A 26,539-nucleotide genomic window follows, 5' to 3' on the forward strand; every position below is an offset into this window, starting at 1 on the left:
TTTTTGCCTGTGATTTTCTCACAAAGACATAGAGGTGTGTGAGTGTGTGTGAGTGTGTGCTCATGCATCGTCATGGTGAGTTATTCTCAGTAACGTTGGATCTCCAAGGTATATCTCCAAAAAACAGTGTTTTAGCTGTGCGTCTAGAGAGCTGTTCCCATAGGTGATGAAAAGTCACACAGATTTCAGAGTTGGCACAAACACCTCTACACAAAACTGTGTAGAGGTGTTTGTGCCAACTCTGAAATCTGTGTGACTTTTCATCACCTATGGGAACAGCTCTCTAGACGCACAGCTAAAACACTGTTTTTTGGAGATCTACCTTGGAGATCTAACGTTACTGAGAATAACTCACCATGACGATGCATGAGCACACACTCACACACACTCACACACCTCTATGTCTTTGTGAGAAAATCACAGGCAAAAAGGAAACTTGCTCAAAGTCAATACATCCTCCTGGACTTCTCAACAATAAAACAAAAAGCTGGCACAAGCTCATAGAGAATCACAGTGTACACACACACACGCGCGCGTGCATGCCTACATGTGACTCCTCTATTCAAGTGTACTTGACAATTGTCCAGATGGGCACCAGACAATGAGGCAGGCTTTTAAAGGAAGATTACTTGACCATACTGACATAAAGTCCCATCATTTCAGACCAAGTGACTGGGGTCAGAGTTGAAACCCAGGACAAAGCTATTAGAATGACAAAGTCAAGCATGACATCATCTGATATCCAATACGAGGCCTAAAGGGCGACAGTTTTGGATGTGTGTGTCTCTCAGGTGTGTGGTGTTGTTCAGATTTTAAATAGTAACACTCACATGGGAGCAAATGTTGACATTCACATATCAGTTACAAGTATATTCATCAAGAACACAAACAGGCATCATCTTACCTTGCACAGGGCCATTCTCCATAATCTCCTTCATAATCTCCTTTTCCTAAGAGGGAAGATAGATTTACAGATAAAACTGACAAAATAATAAACATCATTATACATCAGTGAAACGCAGTGGATGAACACAGTCCACCTGGATGTTAAAAGTCAGATAACAAGATTGAGTCTGGCAGCGTCCGCTGGCCTTAATGCTTGGCTTATTGACTTCACAGGCCATCAGGAGACAGAAACAACAGGCTGTAATGATTTTGGAGGCATTAACCGTCGTTTAGCCCTGATGGATGCGGGCTTGGCCACAGCTCAGCTCCTCTGAATCAGAGGAGATACTGGCAGCCACGTGCAGAGGCAGCTTCTAGATACAGTTACGATGAATGTTATGTGATACTTTGTGCTAATAAGGAAGCTAAATGGTGCTTTAAGTGGACTAAAATAAGGCATTTCAACATTTAGTCATCCAGCTTTTAAACTGTGAAATTAACTTGACACTTTTCTCCCAGAAAGTGATAAATGTGCCTTTAATATCAACCACATAGCTATCAGAGCTTAATCTTTTACTAGGAAAACACCATATAAACATGTGCTTTCATAATACAGCACAGTTGATTCTTTGTTTTCTCAAAGCAATCTGTCAGAGGTCTTGGACACTGTGTTTTCATATCACCTGACTGACTCCGTTTTCCTCAATTAATGTGGCTGATCATTAATAAATGACAAGAAGAACTAGAATTATCACTTCAGTCACATTCACAGGTATGGAACAGAACTGAGGTCATTGATCTTGACCTTTGACCACCAAAAATCCAATCAGTTCATCACTGAGTCCAAGTGGACACTTGTGCCAAATCTGAAGAAATTTCCTCAAGGTGTTTGACATATTGTGGACCGTACGAAGGGACAACCCAGCTGGAGATTAAAATACCATGCTATTCTGCTTGATGCTAAATTGATAAAGGAGTGTGTCTAAGTAGATGCTGATACAAGCATGCATCTGTCTTTGCACGTGTTACAGCACTTACATTGGATGAGAGTCTGTAGGGTGGTGTGGACTGGTAGATGTCGTTGTGGTAGTTGTGTGCGTTGGGGCAGCGCTGTGTGGCCTGTCTCTTTCCCCGGCCGACCGAGCGGCTCTGCATCATACAGCGACCCACCTCTGCTGGTGTTTGCTGGGGGGGTTGGTAGGGGTAGCAGTCTTCTGTCACAACTCTGTGACAGGGAGATATTTAAAAATGGACCAGATGTTTAGAAAGTTGCCATGAAGTTGTAATCAGATTTTACTTGAACAAGTTGATGCTGTTTTGGCTTCTAGTTTTTCTGAAATGGCAGCTTTTACCCTCTGCGCCGGAGATACCACCAAGCTCCATCAATGCGTCCCCCCGCACAGCCTCCCTGGTTGCGTGTGTCACAGGAAATAAGATTTTGGGGGGACAGCTGAGGAGTCATGTGACCCATTGACTGGATGGAGATTCTGTCCGACGCCACAGCTATGAAATATAGTGGAAAGACAGTATTAGCACTTACAATAGACAAGAGCTTCACACTAAAACCTTCTCAAAAATATTGAAAAAGATATTTTAAGATTTTATTCCCTGAATAGTTTTTTACTTTAACTCTTCAGGAAAACGAACTATGGGATAAGCAATGCCTTGGGTCTTGTTTGTCTTTTTGAACCAGTGTCACTTTACCTGCTAGCATCTTGCAAAAAAAAACTTGATCTGACTCTATTTTCCTTCTTTCTTTCACCTCATAATGACACTCCCTATTTTAAAGACATTTCCATACTTTTTCCTTATGTAATACATTCTCTGTAGGAGCTACCTGCAGTTGAGAAAGCCCAGGAAGCAGCACAGTTTCCCTGGTCCAGTGGTTCATGAATCTTCCCTGGCCACTTCTCTGCTGAGTTGAAGTAGGGAGGCAGACGATCACTCTGAGGATCCATGTTCATCTGGGAGGAGGACAGAGAGAGGAAAAAGCTAAGAAAATTCACATCAAGTTCGGTTTCTCAGCGCTTAGTTGCTATTCCAGCCTTGTGAAAAATGAGGCTGCCCTTACTGAGAAAACATTAATATTAACATTAATAAGTGAAAACAATCATTATCATAACTAATGGAGCATCTCAAACGTGGATTTAAAGTGAAACGGGGAAATGGCAGTTAGACCTGCTAACATGAAGCTGCAGCAGTGGGACTTGTCTGAATGTGTTGTGAGGCAGTGCAGAGTGACTGTTTAACCACAACAGAACAAAAACTCACCGCTGCGATCAAAGCACTCGTGGACCGTTTTGTATGACAAGTTTGACTCACAGGGAGATTACATAAGTGTGCTAATTAATAATGTTCTGGTAGAATGGGCTTAAGTAATTAGACCCATTTGGTCTAGGGTCAATCTCTGAGGCTGCAAAATCCTCTCCATGCAACCATGAGGCTGTTTGGTTATATCACTGATCACTGGCCACACTGAATTCACAGCCCTCAGGGAGGCATCCATCTCTATTCAGAATATCACTGATGATAAATCCTAATTAGGATGATAAGCCTGTAATAAGAGTGCAGGTATTCTCCTGTTCATTCATTTTCACAAGCAGGTACTTCTCAGATGCCAAACATTCTCGATCTATTAGCTCTCATGAGCTCCCAGTTACATCTGCTAACACAGCTGACCCCCCTTCTCCCTCACACAGCCTGGCTGCTTGGCCTGCATTCCTTTGGTTAATGGTGTCTGACCCACAGCATGTTCAGCCACCTGATGCGTAACTAAGGAATGTGCTGCTAGTAAGAGACTTGTATTTATGGAAGGTCAAATCCAAACAAACAGACATCTGAACCACCTGACCTAAAGGTGTGATAAAAGAATATGTGTGCGTTTGCGTGTGTAATAAGTTCATTCATAGATTTACAATTCTCCAACACCGGAATTCACAGGCAGACAGGAAAGTGGGAGGGAGATTTACAAATGGGCTACGAGGCTCTGTTCTGGTTCCTGGCACAGGTAGGGACATGCTGAGAGCGGAAGAAAGAGGGGCAGTTGTGAGGGGTATTTTATGCAGAAGTCATGGAATGCTGAGAGGCAAAGTGGGGGGAGGAAGGATGGATGGAAGTAGGGTGGAGGTGGGCAGGTGCAGACTAAAGGAGAGGTTGCTCATTACTCTCCAGGCAGCCACCATCTCCTCTGCCTGATGTTCTGGTTCTGTCTTTTGTAATTTGTCTGGGGTTCCAGACGGAGATGCCATCATCATTTGGCTTGCTCTATGCTTGTCGATACAGCAGCAAACCAGATTCTACATATTCTAACAAATATTGCCAAAAAATTAAATAATAATAAAAATTTAACTTTAAAATGTTTTCTTACCTCTGCAGTATCGCTGACCCACTGGTGGGTCCAACACTGAAGATTCAATTGTGCATAAAAGCAGTCTTTTCAAACATACTAAACTGTATCGTACCTTCTGGTGAAAACAGAAATCCCAGAGTTTCTAATGACACCGCATTCATCAGCCAAAATCATGGGGAAACATTTAGAATAAACTCCCAAAACAATTCCCTTTCTAAGATGATGAGGCCTGTACCTGGATCTCGTTCATGTTCATAACAGTCCTGGAGGGTGGCTGTGTGCCAAGGCGGTACCGGATGCCCTCATCCAGAGACATGCCATAGAATTGACTATAATTAGCTGCCCTCCACCTGAAAACACAGAAAATATGTTGGCGATAATTAGATTGTCTCTAATCAAATACCATCAAGTGTGTGTGTGTTAGATAATTACCCAAAGTGTCCTCTGTTGACTGCATGGATTATGTCAGGCTCCATCAGACAGGCATTCTGCTCACACTCCCATCGTCCTAAGGCCCCACACGTACTACACAAAAAGATGAGAGCATTAAAAGGTATTCCCAGCTGTAAGTGAAGGAAAATAGATTCAGTCTCTATATTTATGCTAAAGCCAGTGAAGTCAACAGCAAAAATAGAGATACCATCTCAGACACAGACAAATATGCAGAGGCTCAGTGGAATTCCCAAATAAGAGATTAATTCAGAGAAGAACGTCAGTAGCTGAAAAAAGACTACAAAGTAAATAAATGGGGGAGTGAGAAAAAGAAGGAAAGGTTGAAGGGTACACTCGGCCTTTTAAGGCTTCAGCACGCAGATCCATATTTAGTCTGAAGAAAGCAGGGGAAATGAAGAAGTCAAGGTGATGACAGAGGAGATAAGAGAACGGGATGTTAATGATGACGTTCAGATGTGCTATGGGACGCTCAAAAACAGAGAATTTGACTGTGAAGGTGTGTAGTCAGACAAGTGGTGGGAAGAGTATTAAGATTTACTTGTGTTGGTAAACATACCAATGCAACAATATGATTATAAATCAATCATTTCCTTTTAAAGGTAAAAGCATCACAAGTATAAAAGGTAGCAGGACTCATTATTCTAACCGACCTCTTTTGGAATGTTACATTATTACATATGTTTGTATGTACTACTATAATCTGTAAGATCATATGTTTTAGGTTATCTTTTAATAGAAAATAAACTAGTAACCTCTGTGACAAAGAAACTATCTGTAAAGAAAAACCTTCCTTCAGTAGAAGTACAAAACTGTACTGTACTGTAACTACAGCAGACTGAAGGCTGACTCACAAAGACTGTGGCTGATAAGAAACCAATGCACGTGCCTACATGCCATTAGCTCGTCTACTACTGATACTTTAGAGCAAATGTTTAAAAACTTTGCTGCACAAAATGTACAGTTTTATCAGAATCCACTTCTCTTTACAGATTCCACTTCCTGTATTTTCAAATGTCTGTTCAGTATAAACTTCACATTATGCAAGTCTAAGACAATAATGATGCCACACACAAAAAAAACAAACAAACTGCCATTACACATGTTTAAACATGTCTACTCTAAACTATACAACTATTGGTGGATTACCAATGTTTGTATTTGATTACAAAGACTTTCTGGAATGTCATTTTGCTCCGTCCCTTTTTACACCTTACGCTTTCAGTAAGGACAAAGTTCACACTCATTACTGTTCCCTGAGCCTCGAAGTTACTTGAACTTACTGACAAGGTTCGTGTAAAAAGCCTGCTCTACTGTTGTGTAACAGTAAATGTTTATGTTCTCATGTCTATTTTAGAAAAAATGCCCTGGTTAAGTAAAGTTACTAATAATAAAGTGCCTGTGTTTGGCATCTACAAGGTCATCACTTGTAGAATTATAAGCACTGTGCGCCAGTGAGAGATAAAAAAAATAAGGGGTGCCATCCATAAAGTCTACTGTACATTAGACATCACATTTACTCGGAGGTGGAAGCTGCCCAGGAGAGTCAGTGTATTCATACACACACACACACACACACACACACACACACACACACACAATGGTGAAGTAGCCACATTCCCCTCTAGTTACACTGAGGCCTACAGAGTGTCACTTCTCAAACTGCACTCCTCCCTGCTGGATTCCTGAGACACAAGTGCAATACAATTTTCCAGCACATCTGCACACACACAGGCAAACATTTGACCTGTGACCTCTGTCTGTCCTGCGTCCCACAGAGGACTGGCTGATGGCCTCTGATTAGAGAAAAAACACAAAGACCGTTCACTTCTCCCTCCCTTCAGGAACACAGGCATGCAGCTCTGTGCCAATGGGTCTAAAACAAAAATGAATTCACGCAGTGATGCTACTTGACACACACACACACACACACAAGTACAGGCATGATGACAGACATATGGAGACAGGGCAAACAGAGTGTGACTGAAAATAAAATATAAGGTCTGTGAGGATGATGGGAGGCCATATTTCACATTACACTTATTCAGCATTGTAAAAGGTTCATTAGCTGTTGTCCAGTCTGTACAGCACAAGTGGACAGAGCAGAGGTGCCGCCAACTCAAAGTGGGTATAGTTGCTTCTTTGGGCTGAATGAGAATGCTGGTATGAGCAGCAGGCACCGTGTTTCAGATCATTTGGAGCAGATAAGGAATTATCAGGATGACGACCACTCAGGGAGGAAAAGGCCTCAGCTGGAGATTTAATTAACACAACAAAAGGCTGCCACACTTATCACATGACAGTAAACGCTGCTTTAATCATTCATGCTCAGTCAGGTTGTGCTGTCTAGGGCTGACACAACGTGCACAGGAGTTATTTCACGCTACTGTAGCGATAGATAAAGTTCATACTGATTGACACTGATGTCAAAGTGCATACTTTTATGGAGTGTAGCTGTAGTATTTCACTAAATGAACAAGGGTTCCTTTTTTGTTACAGTCAATGAAGAGATGTAGGAAGAGCAGATAAGAGTTTGTGGGGGCTCGGCCACTGCTAATGAGAGACTATGGAGGGAAAAGAGGAAGAGCTGTTCCTCGACTCAAAACGGAAGCCCCATCCTCTGCCCTGGCCTTCAGCCCTGATTCTGACAGAGCTGGGAGGATGCACATTTGGGAATTTAAAAAGTGAAGAGAGTAGGAGTAGGAAAAGGGAGTTTGTGTGCATCCCTGTGTCAAGTTGTGGTGGAATTTGTGCCTTAACAAGCATGTGTCAGTGTATGTTTTCTGATGACCTGGAACCCCAGAGGCTATTTTTACCAAGTACTTCATGTTTGCTCCACCTCCACAAGTCTTTTCTCAAGAAGACATGTTAGGCCTGCCATTATCAGCCTACATCCTCACCTATCTACATGCCCATCGGACCCTTTAGGTCAGCTCTAATTGAGCTGCCTCAGTAAAAGTCACGCTTTGGGACTCTCAGGTCGACACAGCAGCTACTGGAGTCAAACAGCTGCAAGGCTAAAAGCAGATAATGTGGAGATCAGTGAGGTCATCTTGGTTTAACATAGACGTGTCCTGACAAACAGCCCCAGTGTGTTCTTGCTGCATGAAAAGTAAATATAATACAGATGTACAAATGAATGTTAAATCAACATTTGCATTCAAGAGCTCATGTTCACACACGTACACATGCAGACAAGGACTTTACAGATCATCAAGTTAAAGAGGAGTGAGAAACAACAGTAGAGAACAGGTGAGGAATTCAATTTCTCTTCTTCCTGCACTCATTTAACCTCCTCCCTCAAATGACTCAAGAACTGCTTAGTGTCACCCTGACTGTTCTTCTGTATAATTCAGAAAAATGACAACAGCCACTTGGACTCTGTTGCCTTCAGGGTCTGGAAGGCCACTGAGATAAGACACTTGGCTGCCACTGAAGGCTAAAATTAAAAATGCTGTTTTTAAAAACTCTGCTCCATTCCAGGGTCGTCGAGCAATGCAACAGAGTCAAGGAGATCTCAAAACAACAACCTGAGCTTTGTGTCACAAGGCAACTGTTTAAATATATTCTCTGTTTTGCAGCTACTGTTCCTCCTGTTGTAGAGACAAACTGCTGAGCTGTTTGTTACTTAAATGATAAATGACTTTATCAGCAAAGGCTGTTCAAGGCATGGGATAGTAAATTTTAAAACAAGACTGTCCTGGCAGATGTTTAGTGAATCAACATTTAGATAGAGTGTTCCATAGCAGTCTGTAGACACAAACACAACTATTAACAATGACAAGAGCAAATGAGTTCAAGGTTTCACTATAGAGGTTATGGACATTCCTAAGGTCAACAAAAACACCGTTAGGCCTAAAACCCCTGGATTCATGTGCATATGTCCCTTTTCTATCTCATTTCCTTGAGGTCTTTTTCACAGCAGACGTGTTGACTCATCATAGGAAAACCAGATGTGCTTAACATTACATAAAAACGGGTTCTGTTCTGTTCAAGCATCCCAGTCAACTGTGACAGTGAGCCAGCATGCACAATATCAGGACCCTGAAACTGAAGCAGTTAAATGCAATTCAGCAGTAATTAAGTTTACTAGTCACACCTGTGCTTATTCTGCCATGACATCAAATGGAGAAACAGTTCTGACATACAGTGCAGGAAGTGGGGCAGTGTATGTATACTGTATGCAGATCATGTGATCAGTGTGAGATTTGCACTGGGTATAAAAACTGAATATTACTCCATAAAGCCACTGTTAGTTTTGGTATTAGAAGCACGTGTTGTGTGACACGTATTTTGCAACCCACCACAACTCCATTTTAAATTCCAGTACAGATCCCAGAGGCTTCAAGAATACCAAGTAGTGTACATAAACAGGAAGTTTAGAAACTGTGATGCAAGACACATCTACAGCTTTTTGTTGTAATGGTGCATCCATAAATACATCTCAGGCTTGAATATTTAACTCAGAATAAGCATGTAATGTAAAAACAAGTAGATACAGTGCACATGTTAAAGAAACAGTCAAAAGGCAACATTTTGGTGACATAAGATGATATTTGAGGGAAAGTCCAGGTTTTGCAGAGGTTAAAAAAGAAACAGAGGAAGAATGAGGGGTTTACATACCATAAATTGCAGTTCTCTTTGTATGTTTGCCCTGTTAAGAATACGTTTCCATTTCTTTGGCAGGTGCCTGAGAGAAGACAAATGGGAAACTTAATAAAAACGGCTCTGATGTGGACAAACAACAAAGATTCTACCTGAGGGCGTAGGAATATGTGAGGTCTTAAGAGGCTCTAAAGTCCATAATCCAGTGTAGGAATGTGGCGTGAGCTTCTTTCCTGACTTTGCAGGCGCTGGTCATGCTTTAACCAGCTTCTGCTCCACTTCACCACGTCTGGTGAGCTTGTAATAATTAAGCACCAAAAAATGTCTTAGCATTTGTGAGCTGCAATGGTGAGGTAAAGTCCACTCTGCATTTTCACAAACCACAAAAACAATTTAGCATTGACACACTATTGATATTCTTTTGAATGAATTTGACCCATTACAGTTGAGGTTTGAACTCTTTTGCTCACAGACTGTAAAAAACTATGACCTGGTGACAGGCTCATAATGAGGTTTATCTTTATCACTTTGATTTACAGTGGAAGGTCCTGTCAGTGTGAACTGCATGTGAAATTTAGAGCCTGAGCTGACAGAAAAATGATTGTTTAAGTAGCTTTCTTGGTCTCTGGTGTGAGACAGGGGAGTAGTTTATGACTGAGGACCTCAAGTACCCATTTTCTCTTCAACAGCTGTCACAATTCATTAAGTGCAGAGCTGCACTGTGTGAGAAGTTACACGTTTACAGACAGATTTTATACAGAGAAACTGAACTGACAGTGTATGATTTCCACCAGGTCTTGTGAGTCTGTGGTCAAATCTGTGTGTGCATTCTCTTAACATGCAATGGTGTGTGTGTCCCACCTCGTAATCCCCCTACCTTGTCGCCCGGGAAACACATACCTGCAGCAACCATTCAGCCTCCCTCCTGTGCCTGTTGTGTGTCTCCCCCTCCCTCTGCATAGCCCACATTCCTTCTCCTGACCTTCATTCATCCCTTCATCCACCCTCTCTCTCTCCCTCTGTCTGTCTGGGTTAATAAGAAGCTTACTGTTCCCTACTCTCATCTCAGGTAGGCCTCTGCTGTCGCTGGCCCTGAGAATGGTACTGCAACTGTGTAGGGAGTCCAGATGTGGCCATCTCAACAGTTACATAAGTGGGGAAAACAAGCAATAGAGTAACTTATTTATAGTACTTAGGAATTGTATGAAAATTTGTCTTGATTTTTTTTTAGTTGCTGCTCAATTGCTTCTGACTGTACCAAACATATGATTAAAAATCAGAGGCAGTTGGAGCTTTGCATATATAGCTCCTAGGCTAAGGAGCGAGTTGCCACTTCACATGAGGTCAAAACAAATAGGAGACTCATCCCCTTCTCGTTCCAATAATTTTCATACAATGCCTTACTTACGCATTCTTGTGAGTTTGAAGGAGATCATGTATGTAGCTGTACTTCAGTTTTACACATATGGAGACCTGGATCAGCGACAGCTGCCTGTTTGGTGTCAGTAGAAACCGGGTGTTGCCTCTCAGTACACCCCGGCTGTGCGAGATGGACACAAAAGGAGCCCAACAATGCGACAGCCCAGAGTTAGGGAAAGCCCAACTTTAGAGAGCCAACCAGGATTCTACTTCCACTTGTTCCAGTGGAAGTAGAAGTAAAAAATTACTACTCCCAAGGAAAAAAATGCAGGGAAAGAAAGTTGTTTACTACTACTTGCATTGTGTTACATGTCTTGTCAGTGGCCTTCTCTACAGCTTTTAACTAACTCACACGCACAATCCCACCGATATTCACTGAAGCACATTTACACTTGTGCACTTACGAATGATAGGTGGCGGAATACCTAAACAGGTATCCCAGAAGTCAGGGCAGCAGTCAGCGACACTACGGTTGCAGAAAATGTCACAGTAGCAGATGGTGTCCAGGTAGGGCTCTGTGCACAGGTCATCCCTGCCAGGGCAGCAGCCTCCTCTCCTCTGGCAGTATGAACCAAATGGGTCCCTGATGCCACCAACATGGAGTGGACTGGCAAGCTCCCTCTTGGTCCTTTTAGACAGGAGTCTGTCTGCAGCGCCCTCTCCCACCACCAGGAGCAGCGCCACCACAGTCAACAGGACGAACTTCATGATAAGACTGTGAAAGGAAAGAGACAGGAAATAGTTTAGATAAAGGCAACGCTATTCAAGTCATGCTTATTATAAAAGAATAGTAATGTGAGGCAATGGGGAAAACACATTTGTCCAAAGCTGGGCACACTTCACAGGAGAGGAAGAGAGGCGAAGAGGTTGCAGTGTGTGAGCAGCATAACTGGAGCATGACTGCTGCCAGCACACGATCCACCTCCCGCTGTGTGATGCACATGCACACTGATGCATATACATTTGCTTTGCTAGCACACACACAAGAGATAAGTTTAAGCAGAACAGGGTGTACAGTAGATGGTCCAAACAGAAACCCATGTGCTTCTTGGAGATCATCTGCTCACTTTGTTTTTCAATCTTTCTTTACAAGCTGCCAAGACAAACAGCTGCTAAAAACAGAAAGAAAAGAAGGAGAAAACAAGTACGCAATTACATAAAAACTGAGATCTTTAAATATGTTGCATAGTGTATGATGGAGCCATTTCAGGTCTCAGTGTGAAAGAGCAACTTTTTTGTCTTTGTATATGTTGATATTTACTGTAGCCTTTCTTTTACTGTATTTATTTTTATTTACAATAGCATGCTGAAGCATTGCAGTGACAGCTGCATTAAAATCACTTTGTAGTTAAATATGTTTCAGTGCAGTCTGGGGGAGGGGACATTATCATCTGAGATTAGGATGTTATGACAATAACGGAAATAGAGGAAAGTCCTGCTGCCAGAGCCAATCTATCACATGTGAAGACAGTGTCTGGGGGATCAGATACAGTCTTCTCCCACTATTAATGGACTTTACAGACAATAAAGCTTATCTAAGTGCTATGTTGGGGGCACTGAAGCAGGACAGACAGAGGAAACTACTTATATACTGTAAATGCATGTTTTAACAAAGTCCCAGAAACTAAAATAATAACATCTGTGCTCCAGCAGGTGACTCTGGGATCAAGTGTCATCATAATAAGCATTTCAGAGTGAACAAGAGAAGTGGGAACGGTCAAGGGAAATCAGAACAATTTGATACATGAAAAATCAAAGCAAAACAAAAAAAAAAAAAAACACAAGCCCTCTCTTGGTTTTAACTATTAGACCGTCTATTCCCCAGTGTGTGCATATGCACATTTAACAGCTTAGCTTGCGTATGTAAGAAAGACCAATCAATCTCTCTATCTTGACCTGATTACAGTCAAACAATTATCCATATTGTTTGTGTATGTTTTCATGTCTCAGGATACTGAAGGGGTCAGTGTATTTAGGGCCAGACAAAGACAAGGGGTTGGGCTCTGCTTACATACTGCCAATAGTATCATTAATTATCCAATCGGGTCTCAGAGCACAATAGACTCTGCACATGAAGCAGGGACTCCAAAAAGATCTTTGCTGTGTTGTTTTCAGCATGACTGCACACTTATTTGAAATGCACACACAAGCAAATGGCAGCATGGGATGGGCAGGTCCCCTCCTTTACCCAAGTGTTTTACAGTGACACACCCTGACCAGCAGTGCAATAAAACACCCACCAATCTGCTCAACAAGCTGCTGAGGTCTTCAGGTCAAACTGTCAGTGTATTCTCCAACTACTGTATCTTCCATACAAGAAAATACTGGTGTTTGGCCCAGTACATACAGCTGCAGCAAGACATTTAATTATTTTACTTAGTGAATTTATTGAGCGACCCTGTAAAACTCAATATTTCAAGCATATTAAAACATTTAAGTAAATAAAACCCTGCATCTGATGTTGATAAATTGATACTGTAGCTTTAAGTTGATGTCTCCGCTCAGTTTTATGAAATAGGGTTTTACATAGTGTCACTGAAGCTACCATATGGCCCTTTAGTGCTCCAGACAGCTATAACCAAGCTACTGATCCCACACTGCTGCCCCAGGACAGATGAATTCTTAGCATGGGCAACTCACACACAGACACACACACCTATAAAGTACTGTGTGTCAGCATACACTGGGGCCACAGAGATAACTATGGGTTTCTCAAAAGCTGTATTAACCAGTGATATTTGACAAACCCATAATGTCATTTAAAAACACTTAGTTGTTCTCAAGGTATCTCTAGAATCCCCAGACTCTTCTAACCATATGGATAATAAAGTATCTAGTTCATTAAATGATAAAAAAGATCTCTTGCTTTCCAAGTTGCAACTCTGTTTCCAAATCAAAACAAAGATGGTGGCCTGCCGACTACCTGGACAGGAAACAGAATCATAGAAATCGTGCTTTTAAACAATCTCCTGGATTTTTCTGTCATCACTGGTCAGTTAAGTTTTATCTCTGTGACCTGAATGCAAGCTGATACAAGAGGGGCACAGACCCGGGCTCATCTCACAGCACCTGTATGATGACTGCAGTCAGCTGGACCTTCATCACCCTGTTCACCACCTACACTCAAACTGATCACCACTGTGAGGAATCGCTGATTATCTCAAAAAATAATTAAATATATTGATTATATTAAAGGGTCAGTTCATCAAAACTACAAAAACATACTTTGTGTCATATAGTATCTCTACAAGTGCCCAGCCACACAGGTACTTCTGGTTTTATTTGCCCAGGTTTTGAGATATGTTTTTTTTTTCAGCAGCACCACATTCACTAAACACTGTGAGATTTCTTTCTATTGACAAAATTGTCTCTATGATATTTTAAAGGCATGTTAAAACTTTTAAATGCAATTTTCAATTCTCTGACCTCCAAAAATTAAAGCTTCCTCGCCTCATGACTGTACTGTAGAGGCATAAACATTAGAGAATAATATCTGAAAAACTAGACCAATAAAAAACCTAAATTATCTGCATGGATAAGTGAAACAGTATATTATATTTCTGATTTGGGTGAAGCACACCTTTAATTCCCCTGCTGACACACATTCTCTGACCCCACTCCTTTCCTTCCTTTCACACAGCTGAAGAAACCACTGCACCACCCATCAGATAATTGAAGTATCTGGGCTCAGTCTATCTGTATAAAAGGTCCTTTCAGCTCAGTTTCCCTCTGTGTCACACAGTCCTTGACTATTATCTATCCAGGTCTATTTTTAAAACACCCACCAGATCAAGGCAGTGGACAACATTTATTATAGCATACAAGTTTATAATGAGACCTGCACCACAACAGGTGAGTGAAGGGACTACTCAGTCTGTGAACCATACAAAAAGAAGCAGCCACACACTCACTGGACTCAAAAACCCCTTGAAGAAAAATATTCAGTCTCCCTCTCATATTCTTAATAACATCTGGCATATTGTGTCCTATATTCCCACACCCAGAAGGTAAACATGTTGCAGCAGTTAATAAGACATGACTGATTTAAATTCTACAAGTTCTGTCTCAGAGAAATTGAAAGAGAGAAAAAGAGACAAGTGAAGTCAGAGAGCTTAAAAACTGAGTTCAGAATGAACAAGAACAGTGTAAACCAAGTGGTGACGTTCAGCCTGCACCTGCCTTGAATCTAGAAAACAAGCTGCTGTTGAAAAGTGAAGAAAGCAAAAAGTTTATTTACCTTGAGCTGAGAGCAAAGTCTGGGTTGTATAATCCACTAGAAACTTTGTTGATGTGTTGCTCAGGAAGGCAGTCACAGGTAGAGACAAATTCAGTCTCCTCTTTCTCTCTTTCTCACACTCAGGATCTGCTCTGTCACACTCTGTCTTCTCTATATACAGGCAGTCAGTGAGGGCTAACCACTCCCCCGAACCCCCCTCACTCTCTGCCCTGGCATACTCCCTCTGTCACACTCACACTTCTTTTCATGTGACTCCCACAGGTTGACTATCTCTTCATGCCTTAACTCTCCTTATCAGACTAGGACGTCTAATCTGAAAGTGAAATGGTTTGCACTCAGTCACATCTATAATCGTTCTGCTGCTTCCACTTGTGCTTATGCTGTCATTTTCAGCGACAGCAGCATTTTCTTCTGCACTGTCTGTGTCTTTTCTCAACAGGGTGCAAGAAATCTGTTTGTGGCAGACACAGTGGTGAGTGCGCCTGCCATCTAGTGGTCGCTAATTGCATAACTTCACCTCAGGCAGCCAGGAACTAAGAAACAGCTTGTGGAAGACCTTCCAGCTTCTAGAAATTTACAACCCAGCCTCTTGGGGTGAAATTTTGGCATTTAAGTGAGGCCCAATCCTCTGAAAGTACAGAATATTCCGGACATTTATTTTTATGCACAAATCACAGTCATCCTGAGTCTGTTCACATAATTAGCTGCTGTTTTGTAACATCTCCTCCCTTCTAGCCTAAGTAAACTGAGTTCATTCAAATCATAAATGTCTCAATTTTCTGATATTTTTTGGACAAGAATGATGAACAGATATTTACCAAAAGCCCCCCCATGTCACCCCTGAATTAATCAATAAGCTAATGTCTGGATCAATAGGTGTTACCCAGCAGGGTATTAGACAGGGTAGATGTGAAAGAAGGGCAGGGATATCACGGCAAAAGAGAACACAAAGAGACTCGAAAGTACCCACATGTTAGTATGCTGAAATATTAAATTACAACTTGTCATCAAACCTAAAATAAGAAAAGAAAGTGGGGTACACCTGGATGCGAGACAATACAGCTTTTACAGAATATTCTTATGCAATAACTTTCTGAGAAACTGATAGTGTTAAGCTGTCTGGTTGGGGCATCCCTAGACATGAACACACCACAGTCTTTTGTCCAGCCTGAGTCAGTCATCTGCACATTTCACACAGTGTGTCTAACTGAAATGACATGTTTTTGTCAGTAATATGAGCAAATACAAGACAGTTCTGGGTAAGGTGGGCTTTTCATGCACCACTATAATTATGGCTTTAACACCTCTTACACAACCTCATACCTTCAGAAAAGATGCTCTAATCTATGTTTACCATCACCGCCTTCTCAGTCATTATTATACCTTCTACTGCTTTCTAGTGAACCTTTATTGAGTTATACTAAAAGTAAAAGAATGCACAGTTACTGGCAGCTAATGAGTCATATATAGCATGAGGGTGCAGCTGTGATGCCTTGTTGACGGTAAGTGGACAAGAGCTTTTTTGTAGCCATCTGTAGGAGTAAGTGTGTGCATGTGTTGAGTTAGGACCCTCAGATAATCCCTCTGAATCAGAATAAAGTCACCAGACGTGTGTGATTCATCTTCAATTTATCAATGAAGACGATTACAGTGAATCATGGTGAATGGCTGAAGTATGTTTCACAAGGACTGTAGGCGGTGTGTTGTAAGACCTGTGCATGTGATATGTACATTGTAGGCCTGCAGTGACTCAGGCTTGAACAAGCCTTCCAGATGTTTAACTGTGACCCTTAATTCTTAGCAGCAGCAGAAAAAAGGAAACAGATATCAGATCAGCAGCGCTTCTGTTTGTGAGGCCATTGACCCCGAAAACAGACTGAAATGTGTAGGCTGAGGACACACACGGTAACAATAGAGCCTATACATACACAGATGGCTCAGCGAGTGCACTCCAGGGAACAGCAGCACATCCACACACACATGCACACACACAAATAGGCATGCTCATTTATATCAATAGACTTTTAGTGTGTTTAATGAGAAAATTTCAAGGATGGACCTGACAGGCGAATGGTGTGGGCCAGAAACACACACATGTTTTTCCTACAGAACAATCCCTCTCTTTCTCTTAATCATTGCATCAAAGTACTCCCATGATGTTACACAGTGAGGTCAAGAATCCCAGCTGCGCTGTGTCAGGGTGGAGGTCTGCTCCTCTGACCCCACAGAGGACTGGACACATATCCCTCTGAATCTCTCTGGAGTACTTCCTGTTCCAGGAACATGCAGGACGGTGTGACTAATAGTAAACAAGGACATTTCTAGATGTTTTCAGACAGTTAGCATCAGGAGTATGGAAAACACCCACGCTAGTACTGATGAAAAGTACAGACGTTTGGGGGAATATCAACATTTCATCGTACCATTTGTTCTCTCTTTTCTGCTTCTGGAGCTGCACTGACAGATCGTTTTTGATAGATGTACTTTTGTTTAGAGGTTCCATGCTTCTCAGAAAACAACCCTCACAAAAACAGCTTCATGGAGTGGAATATGAGATACATGTATAATAGTCCCCTTTCTCTCTGTAAGCCTCTTGTTAAGGTCGGTTTCAGGCTCAGGTTTCTTCTCATGTCAAGTAAAACAGGTCACAGTCCTGTTTGGGGATCTAAGGTTGCTTTTGTTCTGCATATCTCCGAGACAAAAAGTGAATGGAGCAAGGACAAGGAAGGTGACAGGAAGACCTTTTAAACTGCATGGATGTGAAAATCCTTATAATAGCAGATGTGAAACCAAACTGTGAAGGTCACTTCTTGAAAATGGCTGACTAAAGGCTAAACCTAAAGGGCAAAGGGGACAATGGTACCGACTCAGTGAAAACTCTGGAGATATACACAGCACACACACATACAGTATCTGTACATTATCAAAATGACACTGTCAGCTTTTTAAAAACTTATATCAATTAATCATATGCCTGGACAAGGCCTGTTTCAATCAGTGGTTCCATCAATGATGAAAAAAAAATCCTCTAAAAGTCAGTCAGGCCATCATCTCTGCCACTGTCACGCCTGACCATGTCGACCTGACCCAAACCATTGACTTGCAGATTGATTACTACTGACTGAGAATTGACAGATTCTGAATCATCTAGTTGTAGAAAAACTGAATTAGTAAAAATCTCTCTCATCTTCATTTACATCAGCAAAATCAAGCAGAGGTTCTGCTTAAGATTCATCCATTGCAGGGCCTACAGATGCCGACAGCAATTTTATGGGCTTTTACTACAGTGGAATCTCAACAAAAACACGTATGTGCGAATTATGTTCATCATGTTGTCAGATACTGAGTTAAGTCATTTTTGTGCTAACTAAAATCACTTGTTATACCAGTGCTTAGCGTTAGGTCACACACTGTACCACCATTTCGATGTATTTCCAGGACTAAACAGTAATAAAAAATAAAAAAAAAATTCATTTTTATTTTTTATTATTTGATGATTCAGTTATTGACTATCACATTCACTTCATTATAAAATCAGCACCATGCCTAAGCTTTTCTCAAAACACTAAAAAACCCAACATGTCATTAGTCTGAAACCAAACATGGAAGCAGTCACACAGAAATATTAAGTCAATGAAAAACTCTCTCATCAAACATTTTCTTTTTTATCACATCACATTATAAATCCATTTTAAAAGGCTCGTGCTGAAATTTTATTACTTCAAATTGAACTGCATGACCTTTTCAGTGCCAAAGACTACACGATATCTAAACAAAATCAGTGCCTTGAGGTGTTTCTTCATCTCATTAAATAAATGCCGCCTTCAGTTTGTTGGCACAACAAGCCATGTAAAAGTTACAGTATGTGACATGCAGAGGCTTGTTGCTTCGCTTCTTTTGTATTTTTCAGCTGCACATACACATCTCTGGTGTGAGAGAGGTGTTTCTATGAAGTCTGTGTTGCAATCATCACTTCTTATGTAAGAGCAACATAAATTAATTGAAGACATTTGTGGTAAACACTGATTCTTTCAGTTGCAAAGGGAGAAAGTGCACAGTAACACAGGATAGCGAAGGGAACCAGATCTGGTCTTATTTAAGACATGTGTGTCCACAGTGGGCACACATTTCTATTAATGATGTCATCTCTTCACTAAACAAATAGACAAGAATAGGCCTCAGGTGGTGCTTCACACCCCCCATCTCTCCATCCATCCATCCCTCCATCCCCACAGGGACTGACCCAGTTGTGGTGGTCTTAACACCCTCACTCAATACCCATCACCCATCTCTGCACTTATCTATCCGTCCATCCAGGGATTGCTCATCTCCTGTAATGGTGTGTAACACATCCACTATTGGTCTATTGATCTCATGTCACACCAGCATTTAAACAGAACATTTGCAAGACAAAATCAATTGGTTTCAATAAAATCATAAAGACATGCAGATCTGATGCAGGGCCAAAATAAATACACATAATTTCTCCACTGTCAAGTTCAGCTTTGGTGAACTCTGACTCTTAAATTTGTGCTGTTGACCAATACCAAGCCATCTTGTCATTGCTGACTTGTGAGGGACAACAGAGTTCAAACTGGTGGACCTTATTGCAGCTAGTTGTGTTGCTACATCCACTTTTGTTTAACCTCCTTTGTTGGTGTATACACTGCTCTAAAATACATGAATGCAAAACAGGAGTCTCGTGGTAAACAAGTCTTTTGTTTAAACTGTGTTATGTCATCAGCTACCAAGCTAGTAAGCCTGCTAACTGACAGTGTGACCAAAATCAGTTACTCCCTCTTTTACTCATTCACTACTCCCTGTATTATATAGCACAGTACAGAGGAAATACAAACACCCTCATAAAGCAATTGTCACTCACTACTACTAGCATGTTTCCAGCTTGCTAACATCTTACCCATAAGCTCACTAGTTACATTAGTTCACCAGTTCACCCTGTGAGAAGTGTTATTTTGTAAAGACAGATGTTTGGACTGGGCTGCATGAGCCTACCATTGTGCAAAGGCATATATGGTGCCACAAAGATTAAAAAAAAATAAAAAAGCTCCAAATTTGTCTTCATAATACAAAGGAATTTATCTATGTTGCCATCCTCAAGTTGGTGTTTGAGTCGTTTTGTAAAAGCATAGATTATTATACTTAAAAATGCTTTATAAGCAGCATGACTCACTACAGCATGAAGCATTTACAACTTGATTTCTTTAAAAGAATGTTTTCCACAAATAAAGTGGAGGCAGGTTTGGCACTACGGAAGAGTGTTATTGTATTTGGAGCAGAGTGGAGCTCAGAGAACCAGAGGTGAGGATCAGGGGGCGATAGCATCAGCAGCACTCCTCGCCTCTCCTGTGTTTAATCCTGTCTCACTCTCACAACTGTTACACAAGTGATTCCCTGACCTCCACAGGGATCCGAGACTGAAGGAAAGTTTGGAGCTGTTTAGTTAGGTTTTTTTTTGGTTATAAATTAAGAGAGTTAAAGGGCTTGTTTAGTGTTATTCTGTTCAGTATTAGACATTAGATAATTTGATCTCTGTTTCCTCCATCCTTCTCTGTCTCCCACTTATCTCTCAGTTTGGCTCAGCTGTTTACCATCCCTACCATACCTTGGTCTCAGTAGTTTGTACTGAAGCACAACAAGACAGGTGAGGGTTTCACTGGCTACATGAAGCATATGTGATTGTATAAAATAAGCATACAAAGACACGAATATCAAGGGTTACATGAGCATCTGCAGAACAGACATGACTGCATCAACTTCTAGAAGTGTGTCAAAGCAGCAAGATTGTTTCAGTCAGCGGCTGCAACATGCTGGCAAAGACTTGAGATTGCATTCCTGGACGCCTGTGGGACATTCAGCGTCGACAGTTACCACGGAGACCAGGACAGAAACGATCCAAACAGAAGAGTCGAGAAGCAACATGAAGAGTGTTTGGGTTGTCTCAGAAATGGCAAGAGGGCAAGAGAGTCATCAGCCCAGGAGATATAAAAGGAGAGTATTGTTAATATGGCATGAACTTAATGCAAAATGTGCTTGTGTCACATGTTCTTCATTGGAAACTACTAACAGGCTCATGTTAACAAACTAGAGCAATTTGTCACCCATCGCTGCTGCCATATTATGTTCACTCAGCTTGTTTCCAAAGTGACTCATATTATTTTCCATACATTTAAACATTGAAACTCAGTGGAGTCATCTGGAACGGTTTGGGCTTCCGTGTTTTTCTCAGTAACCCTTTGACATATGGACACATGACAAATCACTAAGCAATAATGGACAATTTACTGTATGTCCTCATTTGTCACCAAACACAGCAGCTGCATAGGGGCGATTTATCCCTGACACAGCCCTCTGGACCTGATCTGTCTGTTGGCCCAAAAGCAACCAATTTATCACTGCACAGGAGGAAACTGCTAAGTCAAGCCTCACCTCCACAAATATACTGCGCATTAATTCAGTTCATTTGAACTGAATCACATCTTTCGAATAACACAAACATCTCTTTCTAACAGTTTATCACCACAACAAACACTATCAAACAACAGACCACACCAGATGCATTTCAAGCTGCAAATACAGTCCACAACATGTTAAACCCAGAATAAGAAGCAATACAATTAAACTTAGACAGGTCAGCATCTGTGTTTTGATAAGTATCTGGGTCCATGTTGGCTCAACATTTCAGAGATTATGGGATTGTTACTTATTATCACCCACACACTTATTTTTTTAACTGAAGAAGAAATCAATTTGTATATCTCCCCAGAGCAAAAAATATTAGTTTATTGCTTGTGTAACTTAAAACAGTTATTAGTTTAAAACACATGCAGCAGCCATGCCTGACTTCTGACCCTTGTAGAGCCTATTGTCTGTAAGACCAGATGACAGCACCTGTTGTCCATCAATATGAATTACGCTGCTGATTGCATTAGGTTCAAGAGACACAGTATGGTGTGGAGACAGAGCAGACAGTCCCACAGTTCTTATCATAAACACACTAAAGGAAAGCCCCATTGTGATGGTCTTATCTTAAGAGACTTGTACCTGTGGCCCCTTCCCAGTCCACCACCATTTCTAGTGCTTTTGTCTCATTTCCCTTTCATCCATATTTCTCCTCTTTGGCGTGTCCCTGCAAGGCTCTGCTAGGATTCCCTGAATATCTTAGATACACTAACACACAGTACAGATGGAAACTAATAAACAAGAGATAAGAAAACAAGAGTGTTTGCCTGGAGGAAGACAAAACAAGAACAAAGTTGCTCTGGTTTGTCATGCTCCCATTTTAACTGACTGAAGTAAGTTTTATGTTGAGCAAGGCAGAGAAATAAAAACTTCAGACTTAAAGAAGAGAATGTGCTGATACATTACAAGAGCAGCTATTCATCTGCTTCATGTTCCTTTATATATGAACGCACAGTGGTTGGAAACCTGTCAAGGTGTCCTGCAATAGGCCCGTGGGTCATGAGGTGAAAGAACAAATAAAAGAAAAATAGTACAAATTCTTAAAAATTTGTTTTCTTTTATTTTTCTTGTGAAATCTTGGATACTTTTACTTCTTCCTCACACTTTAAAGCCTTTGAATGAAATGATCTGAGAAGGAAGAAATTGATTGAACTTGCACAATTCATGCCCATGGTTTAAAGCGTACAAGCCAAAAAATAGATGCGTTTACTGTCAAATAATTTAGATATCTGACATACTGTGCATGTTGCAATCAACAAGTGAAATATAAACACAAGATATACAACAAAAATACATCTAATACTGCTGAATTAACAAAGATCAACCTGAGGTTAAATATGTTTACATCTGGTCACTGTATCTAATGTGGGCATGAACCACAGCATTACAATAAGACATACAAACATAGGAGCTGGGTGCAGAGTGACTGAGAATAATGGAAGCCCCTTTGGGGCTCATAATCCGCACTGCCTGACCCATGACATATTTAGGAAACATTTCAGATACTGATTCACTCATTATCTAAATGCCACAGCAGGATTTTTCCATTGCTCTCAAGTCTGAACACAATTCTTGGTTCCTCTTTCCCAGTAGCAGTGCCAGATTATTTCTGTGTACAGTCAAACACATCTTCATTACTGCAGCAGATCCTACCTTTTTAATCAACTGTATGTGGATGTAAATGAAAAGACTTTCAGATGACTTTGTTTTTTTTTCAGCTTTAATAATGTTAGGAAATTAATGGTGCAAAGTGGCTCCAGTGTGTTTTCTTTTTTTGCTGTATTTAAAGTGATATCAAATGAGGAAAGATGATAAGGAGAAAATGAGCAATAGCATGGTGAAGGTGATGATGTGACTGGAAATGATCTTCAAGCTCTGCTGCTACAGGCCTTCATTTTACTTAAATACTTAAAAGGATTTAGTAAAAGTTATTATCCAGTCCCACTTAACTCTGTGCTCCTCAGAAAACTTTTAACACCAAAACAAAAGCTTGGAAAATTGTCTAAATATATGTCACTGTGAAAATACTGACTCATTTATATGTGTCTGTCCTAATTGGCCAAAATTAGCACAGCTCAACTACGCTGAGTTTAAAAGTACTGAAAAGAGCTTGCAATAAGTCCCAAACATCCCTAAAACTTTGTAAACAATGTAGCTATGGCCATGCACAGCTCATTCTTCTATACCTAGTTCATAAAGAACGTTTGGATAGAAACTACTGTAATGCTCTCTGTAGGTCATGAGGGAGAGATGCCACCATGATGCCGTTGTCATGATTTCACAGACCATTACACAGAATTTGGAAAATGTTTAGTTTCTGCTATTGAAGCTTTATAACTGTCACAGAAAGATATAATCACAGGCTGCAATCACTTCCCAACATTCCTCAGCTGTGACATCGTCTCACCTGCCTCGCCTTCCTGCCAGGTTTCAGATTTGATACTGATGGATTTAACTAGTAGCAATCAAGTGTAATTACCACACAGAAATCACCAGACAATGGGAATAACTCTTTTATTTAAATACCTGGGTTGGAAAGTGTCAAAACATCAATTTGATACAATTTTCTCTCTCCTTCGGGTCATTGTTTTAGTTGTACAACAGCTGGATTTGGCCCCACCTTGGGCCCATCATACATGTGCTCATGTGTGTGTCACTGTCCAGACACACTCAGTTATCTCAGGCTATTTTCATTATGACAATATAAATACAGTTCCAATTACTTCTCCGATTATTATCAGTATTATTTATGGCTAAAGGACTTACGCAATGATTATCACTCAGTCTTATATTATACAACTTATGATGATAGTTTTGCCAGGCAAAATCATTTTACCATTTTCAACCTGCCACTTTCACCAAATCAAATTATAAGAAACAACATTATTAATGCTCTAAATGGGTATTTATATAATTATATAAACACTTTAGATTTAAAATTGTTTAAGTTTTATTGCAAGGCATCTCATCCTTCATGTCAGCAGCTGAGATTAGACAACCTAAAATCATTAGAGGTTTAATTAAAATTTTCAGAAGCAATGAAAATAAAGAGACAAAACAATTGCATTAGCACGACTTCAGGGTGTCCACATACCAGATATTCCTGGCTCCTCTCATGAGGAATATCAGGGTTTGGGCATCCTATACTGGAATATGGATCAAAACAATTCCACATCCTCTACCATACTGGAATGTTTGGAATGAAAGGAATAAAATGAGTATTTGAGCAAGAATGCATCAAAATATTTGTAGGGATCTGTAAGGAGTTAGAAGGACAGCATTAGTTTAAAAAAAAATCTTTGCAGGCGCACACGAAAAAGCAACAAAGCTGCAACAAGAAAAACAACATCCTTCAGATGCACTGTCACAGGAAAAGCAAAGATAATAAGCTGTAAATTTAAGGTTGATGGTGTAGAGAGAAATTCTTGATACCATGATATAGTGCTATGTTATGTATTTGCAAAACTGTTTAAATAATTGTTTAATCTATTTGACCTTTGGAAAAACTTGTCCTGTGCTCATGAAAGGCTGGTGTCTAACTGCAGAGACTCAGAACAACAGGAAGTGTGCGCAGGCAGAATGAGATGACTAAACTGTCTGCACAGGAATAGTGTATGGGTGTAAGGTCTGATTGGCTTGACTTTAGATTATCAACATTTATCAACATATGAAATTCTAGGATCAATATTGTAACCTGCATTAGCAAATATATTTACAGGATTATTTTAGTATCATATGCCTTATAATCTACTTTTGTGTTAACCATTTCATTTGTCTTAGACAGTGTAAGGCTGCAAGCAATCTACAGGAAACCACAACAGGAACCAGGGCTTAGCAACGCTCATAGTGACAGGTGTAGACGGGAAGTGAGAGCCTTCTCTGAAACTGTCTGAGTTTAGGGCATTCAAAGGTCAGGATGTGTTCTTAGAATTGTACAGATGGAAAACTGCCTGGTGACAAGATCATCATATGAGGAGTCAGATCAGATCGAGGTCAAGAAACCAACCAAGGAACGAGGATGAAGGACAACCAGGATGACGTCAGATTATTTGCATGACTCTCATCATAAATTCTCTGTGCAGAGGAACCTCGTGGTTCTGCCTTCCTGCAGCAGCTTGCACTGACTTCTCTGTGATAGGGCTTCAGAAAGAGACGGAAGCCAGAGCTCTGTATTGCTTTTCCAGAATATTTTGCATTAAATATTGATTGTAATAAATATCTCAAAAGACAGATTTGTCTTTGACCATTCTTCATAAAAGAACATGCAAGGACCAGGTTTTGTCCAAACAATGGTAAAAGAGACCATGCCCTTTTGTGTCAGCTGCTCTGGTGTTCTTGTCAGATTGAAAACAAATTTACTACAGAAAAGCACCTGTGCTTCATCCCAGGGTTTCACACAGGGGCCCAAAGAAGCGAGAGAAGATACTGAGAATTAGCATAAAACATACGTAAAGCATACGTTTTCTTGGCTAAAATTTGATTCCATTAGCAGAGCAATTAATTGTCATAAAGGACACTCTGACAACAAATGAACTGTGTTCACTCAATTACAACTCCTCTTATATATAGATGAAAATATGAACAAGGAGGCCAAGAGCTGAATGGGGTCACAATGGGGATGGTGACGCATGGGGCACCTTGGTGGAAAGGTGGATAAACGTGAAGAAAGACCGCAAATGATCAAATATAAAACTATATCCATCAAAGGGAGCTAGCTAGTGTCTGGAACATAAACAGTAATCTGTGATCTAAATGCAGGACAAGGTCGCTCTCTGGTGTATGGAAGCAAAACGGCCTCATAAAGATTTGAATCTATATCAGCATCTGAATAATAGGTTTTGAAATATTATACTTTGAATTCTATATTCTGAATGAATGCACTCTGTATTTTACGCAGTGAAATTACAAGTAGAGATTTTCAAGTTAGAAAAATACATCATTTTGATTTCAAACCACACCAATATTATTAAAATAATTCAAATATAAAAATGTACATGTCTAATTTTCAAAAAATATATTCAATGCGTTTATTTCAAGAAGCACTATTCAGAACCAGAAAGTTCAATCAACTCACAATTCAGACTGTGACATTCAGGTGCTGAAATTCAAGTGCA

The 26,539-nt window shown here is 40.6% G+C and overlaps 1 protein-coding gene across 1 annotated transcript in view; it reads right to left on the minus strand.

The window, feature by feature from the left end:
* tinagl1 (tubulointerstitial nephritis antigen-like 1) overlaps nucleotides 1–15,096 on the minus strand; it is a 22,691-nt gene extending 7,595 nt beyond the window's left edge. Inside the window, exons 1-9 of the mRNA XM_020606886.1 lie at nucleotides 14,946–15,096; nucleotides 11,113–11,423; nucleotides 9,308–9,374; nucleotides 4,667–4,759; nucleotides 4,470–4,584; nucleotides 2,723–2,849; nucleotides 2,238–2,388; nucleotides 1,924–2,110; nucleotides 905–950 (exon numbers count right to left, since the gene is read on the minus strand). Of these exons, the coding sequence (XP_020462542.1) occupies nucleotides 905–950; nucleotides 1,924–2,110; nucleotides 2,238–2,388; nucleotides 2,723–2,849; nucleotides 4,470–4,584; nucleotides 4,667–4,759; nucleotides 9,308–9,374; nucleotides 11,113–11,416 (1,090 nt within the window). The 5' untranslated portion in view covers nucleotides 11,417–11,423; nucleotides 14,946–15,096. The remainder of the gene's footprint in view (nucleotides 1–904; nucleotides 951–1,923; nucleotides 2,111–2,237; nucleotides 2,389–2,722; nucleotides 2,850–4,469; nucleotides 4,585–4,666; nucleotides 4,760–9,307; nucleotides 9,375–11,112; nucleotides 11,424–14,945) is intronic.
* Between the last annotated feature and the right edge of the window lie 11,443 nt (nucleotides 15,097–26,539).

Source organism: Monopterus albus, unplaced genomic scaffold (genome assembly GCF_001952655.1).
Source record: "Monopterus albus unplaced genomic scaffold, M_albus_1.0 scaffold82.1, whole genome shotgun sequence".
NCBI lineage: Eukaryota > Metazoa > Chordata > Actinopteri > Synbranchiformes > Synbranchidae > Monopterus > Monopterus albus.